Source organism: Physeter macrocephalus, chromosome 14 (genome assembly GCF_002837175.3).
Source record: "Physeter macrocephalus isolate SW-GA chromosome 14, ASM283717v5, whole genome shotgun sequence".
Classification (NCBI taxonomy): domain Eukaryota; kingdom Metazoa; phylum Chordata; class Mammalia; order Artiodactyla; family Physeteridae; genus Physeter; species Physeter macrocephalus.
The window spans coordinates 48,258,464-48,281,268 of record NC_041227.1 but is presented as its reverse complement, the minus strand read 5'-3'; the positions used below and the strand labels follow the sequence as shown (position 1 = coordinate 48,281,268).

At 52.6% G+C, this 22,805-nt stretch overlaps 1 protein-coding gene across 1 annotated transcript; it reads right to left on the bottom strand.

Annotated features, from left to right (window-relative positions):
* Window positions 1–6,275: 6,275 nt before the first annotated feature.
* LOC102985191 (60S ribosomal protein L36a-like) lies at window positions 6,276–6,735 on the bottom strand. Its single transcript, XM_024123657.1, has one exon. The coding sequence runs from the start codon at window positions 6,682–6,684 to the stop codon at window positions 6,364–6,366; it is 321 nt and encodes a 106-aa protein (XP_023979425.1). The 5' UTR covers window positions 6,685–6,735; the 3' UTR covers window positions 6,276–6,363.
* Window positions 6,736–22,805: the final 16,070 nt, after the last annotated feature.

Sequence of the window (22,805 nt, the reverse complement as noted above, 5' to 3'; positions counted from 1 at the left end):
GGCTTGGTGGTAGCAGGTGCAGATGAAGGGCAGCCCTCCTGCTCTGTCCTCCTCCGTCCTGAGACATGACAGCTGTCACTGGGATCCTGGGCCCTTCAGAGGGCTGAGCCCTCTCAGCTGGCAGTGCCCAGAGTCCAAATAATTATAATGGGCAGAAGCTGTCTCTAGGGCTCAGAGGTCTGGGAAAACACAGATGGAAGGATGCCACCCAACAAAGCAATTCCTCGAAAGGGCCTGGCAAGGCCCTGCATGGGAGAGGCTTTGGAAAGCTGCCCTTCACCGAGCACCATTGTGTGCCAGGTACATGTCATCTTTAGAACTATCCTGTGAGGTGGGTGCTGCTCTGATCCCCAGTGTTCAGATGGGAAACTGAGGCCCAGAGAGGGGAAGGGAGCTGTCCAAGGTCACCAGGCAGGAAGTAGCAGAGCCGGGATTTCTACATGGGAACTCTGGCTCCAGAGAGCATAAACTGTCCCCGGCAGGGTTTGCCCAGAGGTTCCCTGGAGACAGAGACCTATCCCTCAGGGCTCTGTCAGAGTGGGGGACCAACCTGAGGAAGCCCTCTGAGGGTCCCCTGGTGTCCTTTTCTGTCTCGCTCCTCCGGCTCCTCACTTCTTCCAGGCCAGATGTGGTTAGTGAGGCCTGCGGTGGGGGTGTTGGGTTCCCACTGCTGGGGCCCTGGGGACCCCAGGTGTCTCACTCCCAGGAGGCCAACGTCAGGGAGGTTGGCCCAGGGTCTCAGGTAGGGGATGCCCACTGGCCCTAGCATCCTAGGCAGTGGGCTCCCTACGTCCTCTTGCCAGCTGCTGCCAGAGCATGGCCAAGGCATGGGAACCACAGAGGAGTTTGGGTGCCCTAGGGGTGGGGCGTCCTGAGTTGGGGGAGCTGCTGATAGGGTAACCAGGAAGAGAGAAGGAGGCAGGCATTCCAGAGAGAGTGGGAAGCTAGGAGGGGAGGGAAGCTGGGAGCAGAGGAGAAAGACTTGACCTTGCAACCTTTAAAATTAGGAGAATATATAAAAATCCAGGTCTCTCGTTTCTCTTGAAAAGAGGGAATTCTTGGTCCCTGCCTTGCAGCACCCCTTCTTTCCTTTCTTGCCTTCCTACAGTCCTCCTAATCTTTGATCATTATGTCTCTTGGTTCCTCTATTTGCCATCTGTCTCACTCTCTGGAATGTAAGCTCTCTGGGCACAGGAAACAGCTTGTCTTGCTCACTGTCATATCCCTGGCAGCTGGCTCCAGGCTGCAACAAACAGTTATTAAATTGGTGAAAGAAGTATGAGTTAGAAATGTGGGCCCCACTTCAAGAGGACACATCACTGCCAGTAAGGATTTAAGGGAGAACATGCCTCAACATGCAATGAGAGTAAGACTAGTGTGATGAGTAGAGAGAGCAAGGCTTTGTGGACGAGGGGCATTTGCACTGGGCTTTGAAGATTGAGCAGGAGTCCAACAGCGGTGGAGATAGAGAAACTTGCCAGGTGGAGAGAGTGAATATGTTCAGGCTCAGAGAGCCAGCAGGTGGGCAGTTTGAGCAGAAGAGGCCAAAGTGTGGTCCAGTGGCTTGGAAGAAATGGGTGCTAATTCAATAGGTAACATAGCAGGGGGCTAGATTGTAAGGTGAATTTGAATGTTTTGCCTAGGAGCTTGGAAATTGTTCAGTGAGAAGTAAGGAGCCATGCATGGTTTCTGAGGAGAGCAATGGAGAGAGGGCACTGCTATAGGAATACAGGGAGTGGCCAGGAGGGGGTGGATGGTGCAGCCTGTGGACAGGGAGATGAGTTTGAGGGGACTGCAGAGCCCATGGGGAAGAAATGGGGATGGAGGGGACCTCCAGGAGAGATAGAATCTGCAGGCCCAGAGGGGAGGCAAGAAAGAGTCAGAGCCCCTGGGGCAGAGACAGAGGGTGCTAAGATGGATTAAAGATGGCAAATTCTTTGCTACTCTTCCCAGTGAGGGGGAGGGTCTATGTCTCCTACCTTGGCAGGAGCTGTGATTGCTTTGACCAATGGAAGTGACCCTGTGCCTGTTTCTGGACCCAGACCTTCCAGATTGGCAGCTCTCCCTTCTTGTCTTCTGGAACACTCATTGCTGGAACCTGGCTGCCATACTGTGAGAAAGCCCAGGTGGCCTCATGGAGAAGCCCAGGTGGAGAGGACCCCACTTGCCATCCATGTGAGTGAAGAAGACACCCTGGCATGTTCCATGCAGAGCCGAGGTGAGCTGTCCCCACCGAGCACTGCGTCCCGGCCACACTGCAGACTCTGAGCATTTGGAAATGTCTGTCACATGGCATAGAGAACGAGAACAGGTACCCAGCAAGGGGAAGAAAAGGGACCAGTTTGGTAGGAAAGTTCAGGAAGGTAGCTTTGGCGGGATCTGGGGATGCCCAGATTCTCAGGATCTTCTAATCTAGAGAGAAGACCCCCCACAGGCCAGGCCAGGTCCCTGAAGCAGGGTTTCGAGTTGAAGTGAGCCCTGGGGCTGAGGTAGAGGTGAGGAGTGAGGTCTGTGTCCTTGGGGAGGGGGATACAGACCTACAAGCCCTCAACCCTTCTGGCATAGGGCTGGCTCTGCTGGGCAGGGGAGGGGCTACATGGTTCCATGTCCCAGCAAAGGGATGGAACAACCCCAGGCCTCACTTCTGGACCCTCACCCCAGCACCCTCTGCTGGCCCAGATTTCTGGTCCCCTCATGTCCAGGGCCTTCAGCTCCTACACCCTGCCCTCTGACTTGCCCTTCCAAGTGTCTGACCCCCTTGTCCTAGAGTGACGTGTGCCATGAGTCCCCAGACACGAGAACCCTCTGGAATCTATGGCCTGGGGCAGTCTCTCTCTGGCACCCGATTTTCCAAGCCCTCCAGCTTCACACTCACATTCCCACTCACCCACAGTGTGTGGCCCTCAAGCCAGGCAGCCTTAGACAGGAATGAGAGTCCTCCTCGACCTTCGTCCCAGGCTCTGCTTGGAGCCTCCTCCTCTGGGCAAACTTCCCGGGCTTCTCCCACCCCAACTCTTGCTCCGCAGACACGGAACCACGTTTGCTCTCCGTTGGTTCTTGGGGGACTGCACTGCCTCTTCGCCAGCCTGTGAGCTTTCTGAGTACAGTGCCCATCGTGCCCACTCCTGCCCTCACCAAGCACGGGAATGAGAGCTCCAGGACTGAGCAGGGCAGAGCGAGGCTGGACTTCAGCGTCCTTTAGCAAAGGGGGAGGGGCAGAGCCCCCAAAACTTGTACCGTCAGAGCACCTCCCAAGAAGACAGTCCTAAGGAATTCAGCTGTCTGCGATCTGAGGTCAAGGGACCCTGGCTGGGAGTGGTGCCAGAAGGCAGAGGCCCCGGCTGGGTCCCTGGCTTGCTGGCTGACCCCAGGCGTGTAGCATACACAGTCTGGGCCTGCTCCTCTCTCTGTGAAATGAGGGGGCGGGAGGAACTGATTTCCGAGGTCCCTTCCAGCTCAAACACCTTATGTTCTATGAAATCCATGTGAACGTTGCCATGGAGACATCAGAGAGGAACTGCAGCAGCATGGAATGTGACTTCCACCAGAGTTACCTGAGGAAGCGGCTCGTGTCAGAGGAGCCCTCCCCCCACCGCCCCAGAGGCCCAGGTGCACAGGGGCCACACTGAGTGTCCTGCTCCCAAGAGGACACACCTACCTGCCCCACCCTCCCCCATGTGACACTGAGGCCCTGTAGGTAGTAAGGGGTGGGTGTCCATCCCTGCCTGAGGGGAAAAGGACCAACTGGTGGGAGGGCTGGAGCAAGGGCTGTTTCCCTGTAAGTCCGCCCTCTGTCCTTGCTTCCCACAGCTGCTCAGGTACTCACACCTGAATACTATTGGTGGTCTCAGGACATAAAACGTGCCCGCTGCAGAGCAGCCTCAATCTGATCCATACTCTGCACTGAGGTCCCATGTGGGTGAGACCTCTGCACTCCAGCAGCACAGAACACCGCCAGCTGCCTCATGGCTCCTGAGTACCACACGTGGCCTCATGGCAGGGGAGGCATCGATGTCGGTGTAAAGGAATAAAATGAACCCTGGTGTAACCATGACAACCACTGAAGTCTGCACACTTGGAGCGCCCCTGGAGTGGGCCAAGTGCTTCACTTGCATTGTCTTTTCTTTTCTCTTAATTATAAAAATAATATATGAGTTTTGCAGGCATGTCAACCACACAAAAGGGAAAGGCAAGAATAAAAGTCCTCATTCCCCCACCAGATCTTGTCCTTCAGGAGTAACCACTATTAGGTTTGGTAATGGCTCCTGGGTGAGTTTCCTATTGCTGCTGTGGCACAAACACAGTGGGACAAGACAACTCAAATTTATCATCCTACACTCAGAGGCCAGAAGTGTGAGATGAGTCTAATGTGACTAAAGTCAAGGTGTCAGCAAGGCTGATTCCTTCCGGGGGCTCCAGGGGAGAATCCTTGCCTCATCAGCTTCTGGTGGCCTCCAGCTTTCCTTGGTTCGTGGCCACATCACTGCAATTTCCATTTCCATAGCCACCTGGCCTTCTCTTCTTCTGCCATCAAATCTCCTTATTTATTTATTTTTTAGCCATGCTGCACAGCTTGTGGGATCTTAATTCCATGACCAGGGATTGAACCAGGCCCTCGGCAGTGAAAGTGCAGAGTCCTAACCACTGGACCGCCAGGGAATTCCCAAATCTCCTTATAAGGACATTTGTGACTACATTTATGGCCCACCTGGATAGTCCAGGATCATCCCCCATCTCAAGATCATTAATTTAATCACATCTGCAAGGCCCTTTTGCCATGGAAGGTAACATTCACAGGTTCTGGGGATTAGGACCTGTATATCTTTGGGGTCCATTATTCAGTTGGAACAGGGCCATTTAAGTGTTCTTCTTTGGGACTTTGAAAGAAGGGTTCTGTGGCTGAACAGACCTAAAAGTCACTGGACTAAGAATTTATTTTTCTATCTTTGTCCAAGTTTTTTAAGGTATCCAAATTATGTTACTAAACACATTGCATATTTATGCATAAAAATGCATAAAGTACATTGAGATATGATCCTTGTTCTCTAAGAGTATAAATAAAATCATAACTATCTGATCTTTCCACATTTGATAGGATTTTCCCATTAAAAGATCTGGACTAGGGCTTTCCTGGTGGCGCGGTGGTTAAGAATCCACCTGCCAGGGACTTCTGTGGTGGTCGAGTGGTTAAGAATCCGCCTGCCAGTGCAGGGGACACAGGTTCCAGCCCTGGTCCGGGAAGATCCCACACGCCGCGGAGCAACTAAGACCATGTGCCACAGCTACTGAGCCTGCGCTCTAGAGCCCGCAAGCTACAACTACTGAGCCTGCGCCCCTAGAACCCGTGCCTCTGCAGCAAGAGAAGCCACCTCAATGAGAAGCCTGCGCACCGCAACGAAGAGTAGCCCCCGCTCCCCTCAACTAGAGAAAGCCTGTGCACAGCCAATGAAGACCCAATGCAGCCAAAAAAAAACCCAACAACAACAAATAATAAGAATCCACCTGCCAATGCAGGGAACACGGTTTCGATCCCTGGTTCGGGAAGATCCCACATGCCGCAAAGCAACTAAGCCCATGCACCACAACTACTGAGCCTGTGCTCTAGAGCCTGCGAGCCACAACTACTGAGCCCGAGTGCCACAACTACTGAAGTCACACTAAGTCACTAAGCGTGCCTAGAGCCCATGCTCTGCAACAAGAGAAGCCACTGCAATGAGAAGCCCACGCACAGCAATGAAGAGTAACCCCCGTTCGCTGCAACTAGAGAAAGCCTGCGCCCAGCAATGAAGACCCAACGCAGCCAAAAATAAATTAAAACATAATAAATAAAAATTAATTAATTAATTAATTTAAAGATCAGGACTAAGTGTCTTTTCCTGGCAAGGCTCTGATATATTTCCAATTTCTTCCTTTATTGTTAGTCTATTTGGGTTTTTTATTTCTTCTTGAGTCAGTTTTTTTTTTTTCTTTTTTTAAGAATACCACTGCAGGGCTTCCCTGGTGGCGCAGTGGTTGAGAGTCCGCCTGCCGATGCAGGGGACACGGGTTCGTGCCCCGGTCCGGGAAGATCCCACATGCCATGGAGCGGCTAGGCCCGTGAGCCATGGCTGCTGAGCCTGTGCGTCCGGAGCCTGTGCTCCGCAGCGGGAGAGGCCACAACAGTGAGAGGCCCGCGTACCACAAAAAAAAAAAAAAAAAAAAAAAAGAATACCACTGCAGAAACTAACACACCATTGTAAAGCAATTATACTACAATAAAGATGCTTAAAAAAAAAGAATATCACTGTATTTATTCTCATACAGGCAATTTTTCTATAACTTCAACATTTTCCTCTCGAAAATAGAACAAAAGAGTCTCAAAGCTTAGAACTGGATCACTTGGCCCTTTCTCTTCTTATCTCCTCCGAGTTCAAAATGTTTGCATCTCTTAATGGCCAGTATCCTCTTGGACCTGTAGTTGGGCTCAACACATTCAAGCCTCAGTACAATCTTCTTTGTAGTTTTAGCCTTCTTCCAGAAAATTGGCTTTGTTTGCGCACCGTAGCCACTCTGCTTCCAATCATAGCGCCTCTTTCCCTGGGCATACAGGGAATTTTTGCCCTTCTTATACTGGGTCACTTTGTGAGGCTGATGCTTTCCACACTTCTTACAGAAAGTCCTTCGGGTTTTAGGTACATTGACCATCTTTGCAGTAGAGGGGTCTTCACAATGAAAACTAGAAACCCGACATCCGCATTCCTGAATTTTTCTCTTGAGTCAGTTTTTATAGTTTATATTGTTCCAACATGTTTTTAGGTAAAAAGTTACACATAATTGTCTCGTAATTTTTCACTCTCTATTTCTGTGAATAAACCTTCATTCTCAATCTTAATGCGCTGTATTTTATTTTCATCTCTCTTTCAGCTACACTTGCCAACAGGTTTTTTAAAAAACTTAATAGCCTTGTATATTAAAAATAGCTCTTGAGGGACTTCCCTGGTGGCTCAGTGGTTAGGAATCGCCTGCCAATGCAGGGGACATGGGTTCGATCCCTACTCTGGGAAGATCCCACATGCCACAGGGCAGCTAAGCCCATGCACCACAACTGCTGAGCCTGCACTCTAGAACCTGCGAGCCACAACTACTGAGTCCGCGTGCCACAACTACTGAAGTCCACGTGCCTAGAGCCCATGCTCCACAACAAGAGAAGCCTGCGCTCAGCAACGAAGACCCAACACTGCCAAAAATAAATAAATTAATTAATTTAAAAAAATAGCTCTTGATTTTATTAATCAATTCTCTTTCTTTTAAAATAACTAACTTCTGTTCTTAGCTTTCTAATTTCCTTCCTTCTACTTTCTTTTGGTTTATTTTATAGTTGTTTTTCTAGAATGTTGACAGGGATGTTCAACTTATATACTATTTTGATTTTTCATGCTCATCAATTTTAAAAAAGTGGGGGACTTCCATGGTGGTCCAGTGGCTAAGACTCCACGCTCCCAATGCAGGGGGCCTGTGTTCGATCCCTGATCAGGGAACTAGATCCCATATGCCACAACTAAAGATCCTGCATGCTGCAACTAAGACCTGGCACAGCCAAATAAATTAATAAATAAATAAATACGAAAAAAAATTTTTTTAAGTAATGTTATCAGTTTCTCTCCATGTATCAATATAACTTTGCATCCCAGAGATTTGATAAGATGTATGCTCATTACTAGTCACTTCTAATAATCTGATTTTAATTATGATTTAAAATTATTAAAGTTAAATTCTAAAAGTTAAAAGATTGAAAAGAGAGTATTTCAATTTCTACAGGGTTAGATTTTTTAAAATCAGCTTTATTGGAGCATAATTTACGTACACTAACATTCACTATTTTTAACTAAACAATTTGGTGAGTTTTGACAAATATATTTATTTAAGCATCACCATACTCATGCTATAAAACATTTTTGTCACCCAAAATTTCTTATGCCCCTTTGCAGTAATTCCCTCCCCCAACCCCAGCCCCTGGCTACCACTGATCTGCTTTTTGTCACTGTAAGTGGTTAGATATTTAAGAAACAACTTTATTGAAGTCTAATTGACATCCAGTAACTGCACATTAAAAAATATATATTTATTTATTTTTATTTATTTATTTTGGCTGCGCTGGGTCTTAGTTGCACCATGAGGGATCTTCGTTCCAGCATGCGGACTCTTAGTTGCAGCATGCAGACTTCTTAGTTGTGGCATGCATGTGGGATCTAGTTCCCTGATCAGGGATCGAACCCGGGCCCCCTGCATTGGGAGTGTGGAGTCTTACCCACTAGACCACCAGGGAAGTCCCAACTGCACATTTTTTAAGTGTACAATTTGATAAGTTTTGACATAAGTATACACCCATGAAACCACCACTGCAATTAAGATAATGACAATATCCATCACTTCCACATTTACGTTTCAATTATCTGAGTCGTCAGGATGTCCAGCCTTGTCTGAAGATTCTCTGCGAATTGCTCTTCAGGTGTCTACTCAGGTGAGCACCCCTGGGTTAGGGTAGGTTTGGGGGAGCCCCAGCTGTGGGCTAGACTCATGATGTGGTGGAGTTAGCAGGTGAAAGGACCCAGAGCACCTCTAGGGGGCAGTGTTTCCTAAGGCCATTTTATTGCCTAATCATTTCCAGATACTTGACAAAACACTGTTACATAAACTAGAACTTGTTAACTGTGCTGTTCAAACTCTCCATATCTTTACTGAAATTTTTTTAAAATTGTCTACTTGATTTGTAAAATTCCAAGGAAGGTGTAAGAAAGCCTCCACAATGATTTTGTGAGTTTTCAACAGTTTAGCTGTGTATGCTGATGTTCTATTTTTTGAGAATACAATGGTTCATTATATGTTCTACACAGATTATACCTTTAATTACTGTAAAAAAAATTGGACTCTTTCCCCATTTACTATCTTTTGCTTTAGGTTCTATTTTTCTAGTATTAATACTGCTACCCCACCCTCTTGTGTCTTTATCTTTCTATTTCTTTACTCTCAGCCTTCTGGGTTATTTGTCTTAGCTGTGTCCCTGTAAACCACATTTACCTGGATTTAGTGTGTCTTCTCATTATGAGAACCCTTGCTCTTTAACAGTGGAATTTAACTCATTTATATTTATAATGATCATCCACATGCTTGGTCTTATTTTGTGTTCTGATTAATACACTGATCCACTATTTCCTTTTTAAATTCTTTCCTGCTTGGGCTGATGAGGTTTTCTTGTTTCTTTCTCCCCACCTCTAGTTTTCCCCTTTATTTTATGTTAATAGTTATCATTAACTATTAATAAAAATTTTTAAATCTATATTTTATCAAGAATTAAACATCTCTCTCATGTCCCACTCTCTGAATCAGACAAGATCTTTGGCACATTTTATTTCCTCTGACTCACCAGGTGGTTTGTAGAAATAGTCTACAGAATTTGATTTCCAGATAATTAATTAATTAATTTTTTGGGGGGCTGCACTGGTGGCTTCTCTTGTTGAAAAGCACAGGCTCTAGGTGCGCGGGCTTCAGTATTTGTAGCACACAAGCTCAGTAGTTGCGGCACACAGGCCCTAGAGCGTGTGGGCTTCAGTAGTTGTGGCAGAGTGCAGGCTCAGTAGTTGTGGCTCAGGGGCTTAGTTGCTCCACGGCATGTGGGATCTTCCTGGACCAGGGATCGAACCCATGTCCCCTGCATTGGCAGGTGGATTCTTAACCACTGCGCCACCAGGAAAGTCCAAGATAATTAATTATCTTCTTTAAACATATGTCTTTCCTGGGGACTTCCTTGGTGGTCCAGTGGTTAAGACTGTGTGCTTCCAATGCAGGGGTTGCAGGTTCAATCCCCGGTCAGGGAACTAAGGTACCACATGCCATGTGGCAAAAAAAAAAAAGTGTGTATATATATATATATATATATATATATATGTCTGTTCTATTTCAGAAATTCTTTCCAAACAATTGCATTTACTCCACAACCACTTTCAAACCATCATTTAGATAATTAATCTGTTTTGCTCATTTTGCATCACTGTCTCTCTTTTTAAAAAAAATAAATTTATTTATTTGGCTGCGATGGGTCTTAGTTGCGGTATGCGGGATCTTTCGTTGCAGTGCACAGGTGTGTGGGCTTCTGTAGTTGCAGCACACACGCTCTAGAGTGTGTGGGTGCATGGGCTTAACTGCCCCACAGTATGTGGGATCTTAGCTCCCTGACCGGGGATCAAACCTGTGTCCCTTGCATTGGAAGGCAGATTCTTAACCACTGGGCCACCAGGGAAGTCCCTACATCACTGCCTCTTATGGGTTTATCTTCCCTCATCTTGAGTCCTTGAATCTTATCAGTTTGTCATTGACTGGAATTAAAAGCTTGGGTTTGGAAAGTAATCTCTGTCCTTTCACTTACCTGCTGTGTGACCAGGCAAATTTCTTAACCTCTCTGTGCCTTAGTTACCTCATTTAATAAAGGGAATAATAATAGAATCCACCTCCCAGAGTTGTGAAGAGTCAATGGAATAAGGCAATGAATGAATGGGTGAAGAATTGAAGGATGTGGGTTTCCTCCCTCCAATCTCTCAAGAAGTTCTCACCACTAATCCTTTCACTCTCTGTGCACACACTCTTTTTCTTTCTGTGTGGTCTGCTTCTCCCTCTCTGTTGACACTCTTCCCTTAGCCTGGAAAGTGGTTCAAGTCTCTCCCATGTTAAGAAAAACTTTTGGGACTTCCCTGGTGGTCCAGTGGCTAAGACTCTGTGTTCCCAATGCAGGGGACCTGGGTTCGATCCCTGGTCAGGGAACTAGATCCCACCTTCTGCAACTAAGAGTTCGCATGCTGCAACTAAGACACAGCACACCCAAATAAATACATAAATAAAAATATTTTTAAAAATATATTTTAAAAAATAAAAAGCTTTTGCCATTGCTCTGTGTCCCTCTCTTGTCCCTTGACTCTCTTTCATGTCTAATCGTCTAGAAACAGTGAAACAAGCCATGTCTACACCCCCTCACTTGCTACCAACCTGCTGGCATATGTCTTCCTACCAGCCCCTCCACTCAACGTGCCCTCAGTAAAGGTCACTGGTGAACACCATGACTTCAGTTTCGTGCAGCAACATGGCAGGGTGGAGGCACAGGTCGACCCTGAGGAGTGCTGTCCAGTAGGGGTATTGACAAACTGGGGGACAAATGCTTGGCTTGCAGTAGATAACTCATAAATGTGTCCCCTGAATGGCTGTGTGATGTGAATGAGCATGAGATGGGGGCTGGGGAGGCTTCCTGGAGGAGGAGGCACCTCAGCTGAGTCTGCATGGGGGTGGGATGGAAAAGTATTCCAAGCAAAGGGAAGAACATGGGGAAAGTCCAGGAGGTGTGAGGCTGTAGAGAGTTCTGGAAGCCCCAAGTAGAGGTACATGTGGGCCTGTGCAGTATGCACAGGGGGGATCAGGGAGGGACTCCCAGCTGCACCTGCCCAGCCCCGCTCTGTTCCTGTAGCCCAAGCCCCTATTGACTTCTCCCCTGTAGCTGTTCCCTCAACTTCCACACACTGTGCCTCAGTTTCCTTCTACTTCTCTGGCTGTCTCACTTAGACTCCCCTTAAGGTCTCCCTCCTCCCCAACTCTAGGTTGGGATTCCCAGCCTCTGGATTCTTCCACCTGTCCCAGGGGCGCTCACCAACCCCCTTCCAGCTTCACACCCCACCTCCAGCTGCGCTCTGGGTACCTTCTCAAGTGGCCCCAGCACCATCTGTCCAGAACCCCCTCCTCACCTTTCCCTCCACATCTCTCCTTCCCTGGGACATCCTCCCATCCCCCATTTCCCCCCAGCAAACAGTTTCCCCACCCATTCTGGCTCCCAACCCCCAGGCAGGGCATCATCTGAGCCTCCTCCTTCTCCCACTTCCCCCACAACCAGTCCTGAGACTGTTTCCCACTTGGGCCTCCTGCTCCTTCCCCCTCCCCTTGCCTCATCCCATCAACCCCACCTTGGCTTAGCCCCCATGCCAGTGTTTCCAAACTGGGTTCCCAAGCACTCCCTCTGTGATTCTGTGTAAAAAGGTTCATGAGTCCCAAAAGGTTTGGGTTTCATAATCCCTCCCCGTTAGGATGGAAGTTCCTCCTCATGTCTAACTTAAGTCCCTCCCCCAAACTGCTCCAAGATACTGATTTGGAGACAAAAGGGGTTGTGAGAACTGAGTCTTGAGAATGGACCACAGCTGCTGGAGCAGGACCATCCCCTTCCCCTACCCCAGGCCACAGGCTGGAGATCCTCTGTCTGCTCCTGGGTCGTTTGACCTGTGAGACATGGCAGGCTGTTCCCTGTTCATCCCTGGCCTGTGCCTGTGCTGGGGAGCTGTTCTTCTTTGGGTCTTTCCTGGGAGCTGGCTCTGAGCTGATGTGATCTCCCCCAGCCCTAAAACGTAGGTTTACTATTCTCATTACCCAGATGAGAAAGGGAGGCATCTGGGTGCTGCTTCATGCCCAGGTGAATAGCGGAGCTTCAGTGTGCCCCACAGTGGTCCTGCTTGGACTCCCCCAGCAAGTGGCAGCAGGACATGGGTCCAGCACCTGTGGGTTTAGTTGAGGTTTCCAGCTAGCTTAAGCAGAGACAGAGCACAGAGAGGAAGCTGGAAGTCTCAGGATGCGGCCTGACACCAAGTCTCCAGACAGCGGTACAGAGGCCTTGCTCACATGGGGGTCTGGGGACCCCCTCCCTGTGACCACTCTGTCCAGGCTCTGGGGGAGGGACTCAACTGCCCAGCGTTGGTCAGGTATCCACTCGGGGCCCAATGTTCGAACAATTTTATTATTTCTTCACTATTTTAAAAGTTGAGATATAATTCACATACCATAAAATTCACCCTTTTAGGAGCACAATTCAGTGATTTCACTATATTTACAAGGCTGTGCAATCATCACCACTATCTAATTCCAGAAGGTTCTCATCATCCCCAAAAGGAACCCCACACCCATTAGCAGTCACTACCCATTCCCCCTCCCTCCAGCCCCAGGAGCCACTAATCTACTTCTCGTCTTTATGGATTTGCCTGTTTTGGACATTTTTAAATAAAGGGAATCATATAATATGTGGTCCTTTTTGTCCTAGCTTCTAGCATGTTTTCAGGGTTCATCCATGTTGTTCGGCTTGGATTCTTCCCACCACGTGCGTTAGTTTCGTAATTAAATCCTGCACACAGAGAGGAACAAAATCTCCCTTGGCAGAGTCACAGCACAGAGTACATCGCGCCGTGAACAGAAAGAGCGGGCAAACTGCGGCCGGAGCGGGAGGACGCGTGCTTCCAGGCTCGCAGAGCGCAGCCTCATGTCCAGCGGCCGGCGGGAGGCCGGGATGCTGAACTTCACCGCCCAGGTGAGGCCCAACTTGGGCGTCACCACCGTGACATTGAGAGCTAGCCGCCACTCCTCGCCGGCGCCCTGGTAACTCCACGAGAGGAGGCGATGCGCATTTATTGAGTGCCTACTGTGTGCCAGGCGTTCTGGAAACCGCGGTGGCGGAAAGGGACAGAGGCGCTGGGAGTGGATGAGCGCGCGTAACGGGCGCTCGGAGGTCCCGTCTGGTGTTTTCAGTGTTGTGACTGCTCTGGCGCTGAGTGAGGTCTGGGAGGCGCGCACGCGTCGGGGAGGGGGAAGAGCGCAGACCTAGGCCGCCGCTCCCTAGGGAGCAGAGCCCGAGGCCCGGCCCACTGCTTGGTGCGAAGGGAGGAGCTCCAGGCGCCCCGCCCACCTAGCCCCGCCCCGTCGGCCCCACGCTACAGAGCGAAGGGCGGAGCCTTGGGGAGCCCCGCCCTGGCGCTAGCCCCTCACCGCACCCAACAGGGCCGAGCAGGGGGCGGGGCCTAAGGGAGCCCCGCCCCGCGCCGCGCCGGGAGGAGGAGGAGCCGGCGGCTGGCCCGCACTGCAGCGCCAGCGCGCGAGCGGACGGCCGTGGACCCAGAGTGGGGCCAGAGTGCCGAGCGGGCGTCGCGCAGGCAGACAGGCCGCGGCCGCCGCCAGATCCCTCTCCCGCTCCCAGCCATGCCGTGCGCGGGCCCAGCCTGAGCCGAGACCTCCGAGGCCGGGCGGGCTCGGGGCCTCGGGACCGGGCCGGGGCCATGCTTGCGCTGCCCTGACGATGCCGCCCGCCGCGCCCGCCCGTCTGGCGCTCGCCTTGGGCCTGGGCCTGTGGCTCGGGGCGCTGGCGGGGGTCCCCGGGCGCGGCTGCGGACCGTGCGCGCCCCCCTGCCTCTGCGGCCCGGCGCCCGGCGCCGCCTGCCGCGTCAACTGCTCCGGCCGCGGACTGCGGACGCTCGGGCCCGCGCTGCGCATCCCCGCGGACGCCACAGCGCTGTGAGTAACCCGCCGCCTGCGACGCGGGCCGGGCGGTTGCCATGGCGCCCGGCGGGCGCAAGGACTGGCGGCGGCCGGGGCCCGGCGGGGCGCGGGGCGCCTGCACCCTTCGGGGAGAGGCCGGCCGGGCAGGCCGCCGGCCTGGCGGGCCTCACAGGGCGTGGGCGCGTCCCCGGCCTCTAGAAGGGGAAACGGAGTGCGGGCCAGGCCTCTCCCAGGGCGAGGCTCCAGCGCAGTGAGGTCGGCCCGACTAAATAAGGAAAACCTGGGACCGGGGCCGGTTCTCTCAGCCCGCCTGGCCTCAGCCAGAGGGAAATAGGAAAATACCGGATTCTGTGCAGGCGGAGACGTAGCACCACCCGATGGGGCTCCGCTAACGCCAACTGACTGGGGGCCTGTAGCGTCGTGCGGAGGCGGGGCGGGAAGGTCTCTGAAAAACACTTAAACGCTAATTAGAGACTAATAGGATGCGGCTTGGCCTGGGGGCATACCCAGCACTTGGGAGCCCAGGAGTAGGAAGCTAGGAGGTGGAGAGCTCTATCTGGGATGACAGGGAAGGCTCTCCGGAGGGGGTGGACAAGAATTTGATGGATGTGTAAGAATTGGCCTGTTACTTGAGAGGCAGGAAGGTGGGTTTAGGGGAAGGGAGGAGGGAACCATGTGTGCAAAGGCCTGGAGGCTGGACTTGGTCTAACGTGGGTGTAGGGGTACACCTCCATTGTGGCAACTGTGGGGGCAAGGAGTAGTGTGAGGGAGTGGGAGCAGGATGGGTGGTGGGCTGGCATCATGAAGGGCCTCATTTGTGCAGTTTAGCGTTCTTATGTTATGCTGGGAACAGTAAGGGGGTAGCATGGCCATGAAGGGGTTTAAAACGCTGAAAAGCCATTGTCAGGTTTGCATTTTGGCAGAAATAATAACAGGCAGTCTTTATGGAGAGCTTGCCTCCAGCGCAGGCCTGTGCCAAGCTCTGGTTGTGAACTGTCACACATAACCCTCATCCTAATCCTCTGAGGTGAGGTACAGTGAAGATGCCCATTTTACAGATGAGAAAACAGCCCAGAGGTGATGGTGATGTGATTTGTCCAAGCACAAGTAGCAAGTAACAGCCAGTACAGAGGCAGGGTTTGACTGTGAGGAGCTGAGGGTTGGATTGAAAGGGATTCAGGGGACTGAGATTTTCAGATGATTGTCCCCAGAGATGGGGACAGGCTCAGGGCCTGCTTATCCACATCCCTCCGGCCCCATATGGGTACTTCCAGACACCTAAGCCAGGACTCCATCACTCCCTGGGTGCATGCTGGAATCCCTTGGTGGGGGTTTAACATCCCCAGGCTTATTAAACCTGGGATTTGGTTTTGTAATATTCCCCGGGTGACTCCAGTGTGTGGCCACCTTTTATCAGGGGGACCCTCATGGTCAGTGTTCAGACGAGTTTGGATGTTGGTGGGTGGGGCAGGGGTGGGTGCTTCTCCTGTATGGTTCCTCCTTGGGGCTTTGCTGGGGGTTGGGGCTGGGGGTTGGGGGCAACCAGGTTCTCCAGGGGCAGCGGCTGGGAGCCATGGGGCCACGCTGTCATCTTGCTCCCTGCCAGCTTAAGTGTTTGCCATCACGGCTGTCTCTGTGGAGGTGGGCTTCTGGCCTGCAGCCAGTGCCCACACAGTCGTTTTGGATCCACCCCACTCCTTGTTTCTCAATGCTGCGAGTAAGGTTACATATGTCTCTCGTGGGCTGAGAGCTGCTCGGGGGTCAGGCCCCAGCTCCTGCTGGTTATTCCCGCTTCCTCATCACCTGGCAGCGTGCTGGCTTCCAGGAGCTGTCCAGGAAATAAACGGTACTGGTAGCTTGGCCAGGGGCCTGCAGCAGGGTGCAGGCTCCCAGGCATAGCAACGGAGCCTGAGCCTGTTGCCTTGCATGTGTCCCCTTAGGCTCTGGTCTTGGGTTTTGGAGGTCCAGGGAGCTGGTGGCCTGGCCTGAGCCAGCAGGATTCCCAGGGTTGCTGACCCTGCAGCATGTGATGATGGGACTCTGGGAGGAGGGGGATGGGGAATAGAGGAGACTTCATGCCCTTGTTGACACTCTGAAGCTGCCTCTGGGAGATTTCCAGAGGACTGGGTGCAAAATGGTAAAGTGGGCCCTTGGGTGCAAATGTTAAGGCCCCCTCACCCCGGTCCCTCAGGCCAACATCTGTGCTCTGTGGGCTGCCCCAGCCATTCTGCCTGTCCACCCTGCAAACCCCCTCCTCAGGGAGCAGGAGATGGGTGAGCCTTCTCTTCTCCAAGGGAGCAGGGCTGAGCTCAGAGATGCCAGGGAGCCTCCCGGGTGAGGGTGTGCGTGTCCAGGGGCCCCAGTACCCCTGCCTCCTGGGTGTCACCAGCAGTCTCCTCTAGCGGGCTCAGGCCTGGTGTCTCTGTCATCAGTGTCTCGCAGCCACCCCTCCATTTGAGACTCCTTGGCCAGCCTGAGGTGCGGCAGGACAGCTGTGTCCAGACTTGGGTGGGAGGACAGGGGCTGGCTGGTGGGGGATTAGGGGCCCCTGGGCCTCGGCATGCAGGATGGCCCAGGGTTCTGAGACTGCAGCCTTTCTTGGGTTAAGTGATGCTGCTGGGGGATGACAGCCTGAAAAAGATGACGTTACTCAGTAAAGTGTTGTTGCTCTCCTATTTTTAAAGCTTTTATCCTGGAGAGTTTGAACATACATAGAAGTGGGAGTAATAGTGTGATGAACCTTATGGACCCACTGCCCTGTGGCCTGGCCTGCCCCTCCACACCTCCACCCCACCCCAACCCACTTTGGAAGCAAATTCCAACCATCCTACTTTTGATCTGTAAGCATTTTGGAATGTATGGTGACACCTCGATCACACCTAAAACAGTGCATAATTCCCTGATCACTTTGCATGTCCAGTGTGTTCAAATTTGTGGTTGTCTCATTTTTTTAGTAGATTGAATTAGGACCCAAATAAGGTCCACGCAGTGGCAGTGCGGTTAGTTGATGTCTTTTAAATCTCTGTGGATGTGTAGGCTTTCCTTCCATCTGTTTCCTCTTGTGCGATTTATTGAAGAAACCGGCTCCGACGGCACCTGGCTTTTGGATTGTGTCTCTGTGTGTCCCTCTGCCCTTGGTGTTCTTCCTGTACGTTGATGGTCGGGTCCAGAGCTGTGTTGTATGGTGAGCCACATTTCAAGTGCTCGAGCCACAGAGCCAGTGGGCTACCGTGTTGGACGGGACGGCATAGAGAGTTCTAGATGTGACAGCACTGCTCCAGGTGCTGTCATTTTCAGGTGTGGTTGCTTTTGGCCGACAGCTTTTCAGGTGATGTGAGCTGCTAATTTTGGCCAGGCGCCCAAAGTGGGCCTCGTACTGTCTTGTGAATGTTTGGGTCTAGGACTAGGCTCAGAGCAGGGACTCAATAGGCACTTGGTTCGCTGATTAAAATATTGGGGCCTGGGCTTCCCTGGTGGTGCAGTGGTTGAGAGTCTGCCTGCCGGTGCACGGGACATGGGTTCGTGCCCCGGTCCGGGAAGATCCCACATGCCGCGGAGCAGCTGGGCCCATGGGCCATGGCCGCTGGGCCTGCGCGTCCGGAGCCTGTGCTCCACAGCGGGAGAGGCCACAGCAGTGAGAGGCCCGCGTACCGCAAAAAAAAAATATATATATATTGGGGCCTTAGGGTCTTCCATTGGCTGGGGGCACCCAGGGCTTCGCCCTTCCTTGCCTGTGCCCCTAAATAATAGGGAAGTCTCTGGGAGACTCAGCTCCCGGAGCCTGCACAGGACATGTGTGTGAGGGAAGCTGGACATCGGGGAGTAGACCCCTGGGCTTGGTGTGGGCCTGGCATGTGTGTAACGTGTTAGATTGCAGGTGTCATGCACGTGGCTGCCTTGAGGGCTGGTGGAGCAGCGGAGGGGCCTGTCTCTGGGCCCTCACCAGAGGGAGGGCCTGGCTGCTGTGTGCCTGGCCCTGTGCCAGGGGTCTTCAAAGCCCACGTCTCTGAGGCTTTTATGACAGCAGAGCTGGTGTTAAACCAAAAGACAGATGATGGTGAGGAGGCCGTTTTGGAGGGGCTTCCTGGAAGGATCCCCAGTGTAGGTGACATTGAAGCCAAGACTCAGTGCTCATGCAGGAGTCATGCAGGGGCTGGGAGAGAGCGTCCCAGATAGAGGGGACAGCCTGGTAGAGTCTCAGAGGTGCCAGGTGATGGAGGGGCAGGAGGTGGGGCCTCTATCGAGAGAGCAGGGGGCAACATTGAAGGACCCAGGAGAGAAGCATCATGATTGGCATCTTCTAGAAAGAACACTAGCTGGGGCGTGGAGACAGTGGATTTCAGGAGGCCCTGGGTGTCCTGCGTACCCAGCTGGTCTCACCCTCACATTCCCTGAGCTGCATATGATAGCTGGCACTTGGAAATGCAGACTAAGTGCACATGTAACATTAGTTTTGTGGTAAGACACAGACTGCAGATTTGTCTGAACTGTGGACAAGAGGGCGCACACTGCCTTCTGTATGAGGTCCCCTGGCAGGTCAGGCAGGTGAATGGGGAGGCTTCAGCTTCATCTGTGACACCTGGGGACATGAAGGGACCAACACCAGAGCATTCCCAGTGCCAGTAACCCTCAGGAGCCAGGCAGTAGCTGGGAGCAGTGAGGACAGCCACCATCCAGGAGAGTGAACACACCTGCAAAATGACTGCAGGGTGGGGAAAACATATGCAAACCATCTATCTGATGAAGGACTTGTAGCTAGAATACATAAATACCCTTATGACTCAATGGTAAAAAATGGGCAAAGGATCTGAACAGACCAATCTCCAAAGGAGATACACAAATGACCAATAAGCACATGAAAAGATGCTCAGTGTCTAGCTTTTGTGGAAATGCAAATCAAAATTACAGTGAGATACCATTTCACACCCACTGGGATGTCTGTCACCAAAAGACAGACAATAAGGAGTGTTGGTGAGAACGTGGAGAAATTGGAATCCTCATGCACGGCTGGTGGGGATGTAGGATGGGGCGGCACTTTGGAAAACAGTATGCCAGCTCCTCAGAAGATTAAGCTAAGCGTAGAGTTAGCATAGGGCCCAGCCATTCTCCTCCCAGGTGTATGTACACCCAAGAGACACGAAACCTATGTCCACACAAAAACTTGTACACAAGTGTCCGTAGCAGCATTATTCGTAGTACCTGGAAGGTGGAAACAACTCAAGTGTCTATCGAGATGAATAGATACACAGAGTGTGGTCTGTTCATGAAATATTATTCAGCCATGAGAAAGAATGAAGTACTGATACATGCTACAACATGGATGAGCCTTGAAAACATGTTCAGTGAAAGAAACCAGACACAAAAAGCCACATGTTGCATGATTGCACTGATAAGAAATGTCCAGAACAGGCCAATCCATGTAGGCACAAGCAGACTAGTGTCTACAGCTGGAATGGGGGATAGGGGTGGGGGATGGTGGCCAAGCATTGTGGGGTTTCTGTTTGGGGGGATGAAAATGTTCTGGAATTAGATGGTAGTGGTGGTTGTACAACCTTGAGAATATACTAAAAACCACTGAATTGTAAACTTTAGAAGGATGAGCTTTATAGTATGTGAATTATAAAACAAATCTCTGAAGAAAATATCCCAGGGGTGCACCCCACTTCCGCAGCCGCCTTGTCTTCTCCATGGTTGCCATGAGTGGGGACTTTCTGCTGAGCCCTTTTCTTGTGATGTGTTGCCCCAATGCAGTTGGGTTAGAACCACACTTGGTTCCATTTTACAGACCAGGAAACTGAGGCTCCCAGAGGTTGAGTCACTTCCTAGGGTCACGTGGCTGGTAGGTTGTGGCAGAGAGGTGATTTCATCAGCACGCTCTGGGACATATCCCTGGAACTGCATTCGGGAGCCTGGGGTACAGCACCAGTGACCTGCTTCGTCAGCAGACAGAGGTGGCGGTGGGGGCATCCCTGAGTGGGGCTGGGGTATGTTTGAATGGGACCAGGTGGGCTCTGGACTCAGGCCCCAGCTGCTTGCTTGGCCCTGCCCTCCCCAGCCCTTCCCACCAGCTCCCTCCTTGAAATTCCCTTGGCTGTCCCTGCTCTGGTCCTCCCCACTGACTTTCTGTTTGGTTCCAGGAGGGAGGCAAGGAACACAGGAGTAGGGGACTTAGGCTCTGGGTCAGACCTGGTTCACATCCCAGCTCCTCTGCTTCCTATGTGACCTTGGCTGAGTCACTCGGCCTCTCTGAGTTTCAGTTGCCTGACCTGCAAAATGGGTACCATGAGTGGATGAACCTTATGTGGTTGTGGGGCCTCAGAGGTGAGGGTGTGTGGTGCACCCACGGGACTTGGTTGATGGTGGCCACAATAATCATAACTGTTGCCAGAGTGGCCCCCCATTCCCTTCTCTGTGTTCTCAGAGCCCATTACCTTATACCCAAGCACTGGCAGGAGTTGGGCCCCTAGGACCTGCCCTGCCGCAGAGCACACAAAAAGCCTGGGAGAGGTGCTCCTGAGCTGGTGCACATGTGCCTGTGACTGTGTTGCTCAGACAAAGTGCTGCAGCAGATGGGAAATGCACAGATGAGCCTTGGGCAGGCAGGCTCCTACACACCCCTCGGCACCCAGTCCAGGAGGCCCCATGTCCAGAAGCCTTCCTGCCTCTGGTCTGGCCTCAGAGGTGCCTTCAACGCAAAGCCAGGTGGCTGTTGGGATGTATCGTGCCTGGCATGTTTCTCTTGTGTTTTTATATGTTTTATACATTTGTGTATTCAGTGCCTTCATGTGTGGATGTGTAACATGGTGGTTATGAGGCATAAACAGCCCTGTGAGCTCTCGTGTACACCTTGTTCTGTGCCCTGAGCTGATGAGGCACCATTGGAATCTATGCACACTCGAGCTGCTCAGTGCTCCCCGTGGCTGCCCCGCTCACCACAGCCCTCGTGTTGTCCCTTGAGGAGCTGACGGGTGCGGGCGCTTTCGGGGCAGGTGTGCCCAGCGTGCACAGACTCGGTCTCCCTTTCCCGGATCTCTGCAGGCCCGTCCTGTGGCTTCCGCCTCGGAGGTTAGGTTCGGGCTCCTCTCCGGCTGCTCTGCCGTCTTGTGACAGCTGGCCGGGTGGCGGTGCCACCGCCTTCGCCCCTCACCCGGGGGGCCTGTGCCATATGGGTGGGCATGTGGGGACCCTGGCTCCCGAGGGGGACCCCGGCTGGGGTTTGGTTTCAAGTGAGGAAGCCATTTTGGATGAGACACACATTTTCCTTTCCGGAACACTCTGTGGTGGCCAGCGCCACAACGGGAACCCAGCCGGGCCCAGCCCACCAAGTGCTGGAATGAAAACACCCCGCTCCGGCCGCGCTGTCTGGGGTGGCGGCCGCTGCCTGGGATGGGTGCACTGGGGCTCACCCTCTGTGCTGGCCGGCCAGGCCGCGTGCCTGCAGTCTTGCTGCCGGGCAATCGCAGCTGGAAAATGAGGCTCACGTCCTTTCTTCCCGGAACACCTCGTTCTTTATGGCTTGGCAGCTGTCTCTGCCGAAGGGCCCGGTGGTACCCAGCTGCCCGTGCCAGGGACGGGGCTACATTTGGGGGCCACGGTGGGCAGGGCTCTTTCTCCTTCTGCGGTGCCCATGGGCCCAGGCCTGGCAAAGTGTGTCCCCAGTTCTAGCAGGCCTGGAGTCCACTCTGGGATCCTATGGGGCTGCCCTGGAAAGGGCTGTGTCCTGAGGCGGGTCAGAAGCCAGCCTTGCCTTTTGGCTGAGGTGAGGAATGAGGGCCAGCGCTCTGGGCAAGGCTAAAAGCACCCGGGGCCTCCAGATCCTGCACCTCTAAACTGAGCCCTGTAGCCCAGTGGCCATGCCCAGCGGCCGACTGGGTGACGGGATTGCTGGCCACGCTGGATGATGCTTCTGCCCCTGGAATTCTGGAGGCCATGTGCCGGCTCCCAGGCCAGGATGGGGAGAGCCCCGGTTACCTTTCTCCCTCACTGTTCGGACTCTCGGGAGCGACCACAGGATGAGGAGGACAGCCTCCTGGAGCCTCAGCGTTTCCATCTGTAGAAGGGGTTGGCACAGCCCCTGCCCTGGCTGGCTGTGATGGGCCAGAGTGCAGAGGGACATCCCAGCTGAAGGCAGCACCTGGGCGCCAGCATCCCTGGGTACTGGTCCTTTTCCTCCCCTTGCCCTGAAGAGTGGCCCCAAATCCCCAGCTGCAGGTGGAGGGGCAAGCTGGGCCCTCTTCTGGGAGGGTCCCCTCTTTCTCAGCCCCTCTCCACCCCCCGCCCCCGGTCTTATTAATGCCCTGACGGTGGCTGCCTCTTTGTAGGCTGATCTGGGAAGGCCCCTCTTCGGGGCTCCCTTCCTTGTCCCAGCCTATAGTTCCAGGGGGTTCCTGGGCAGGGGATGTCGCCACACCAGATGCCTGTGTCTCATCCTGGTTACGGTTCAGTCGTGGGATGGCCACGCCCGGTGAGGGAGCCCATAA

Coding starts and splice junctions, on each gene's coding strand:
- LOC102985191 (XM_024123657.1), bottom strand. CDS start 6,684: ATGGTCAATGTACCTAAAACCCGAAGGACTTTCTGTAAGAAGTGTGGA.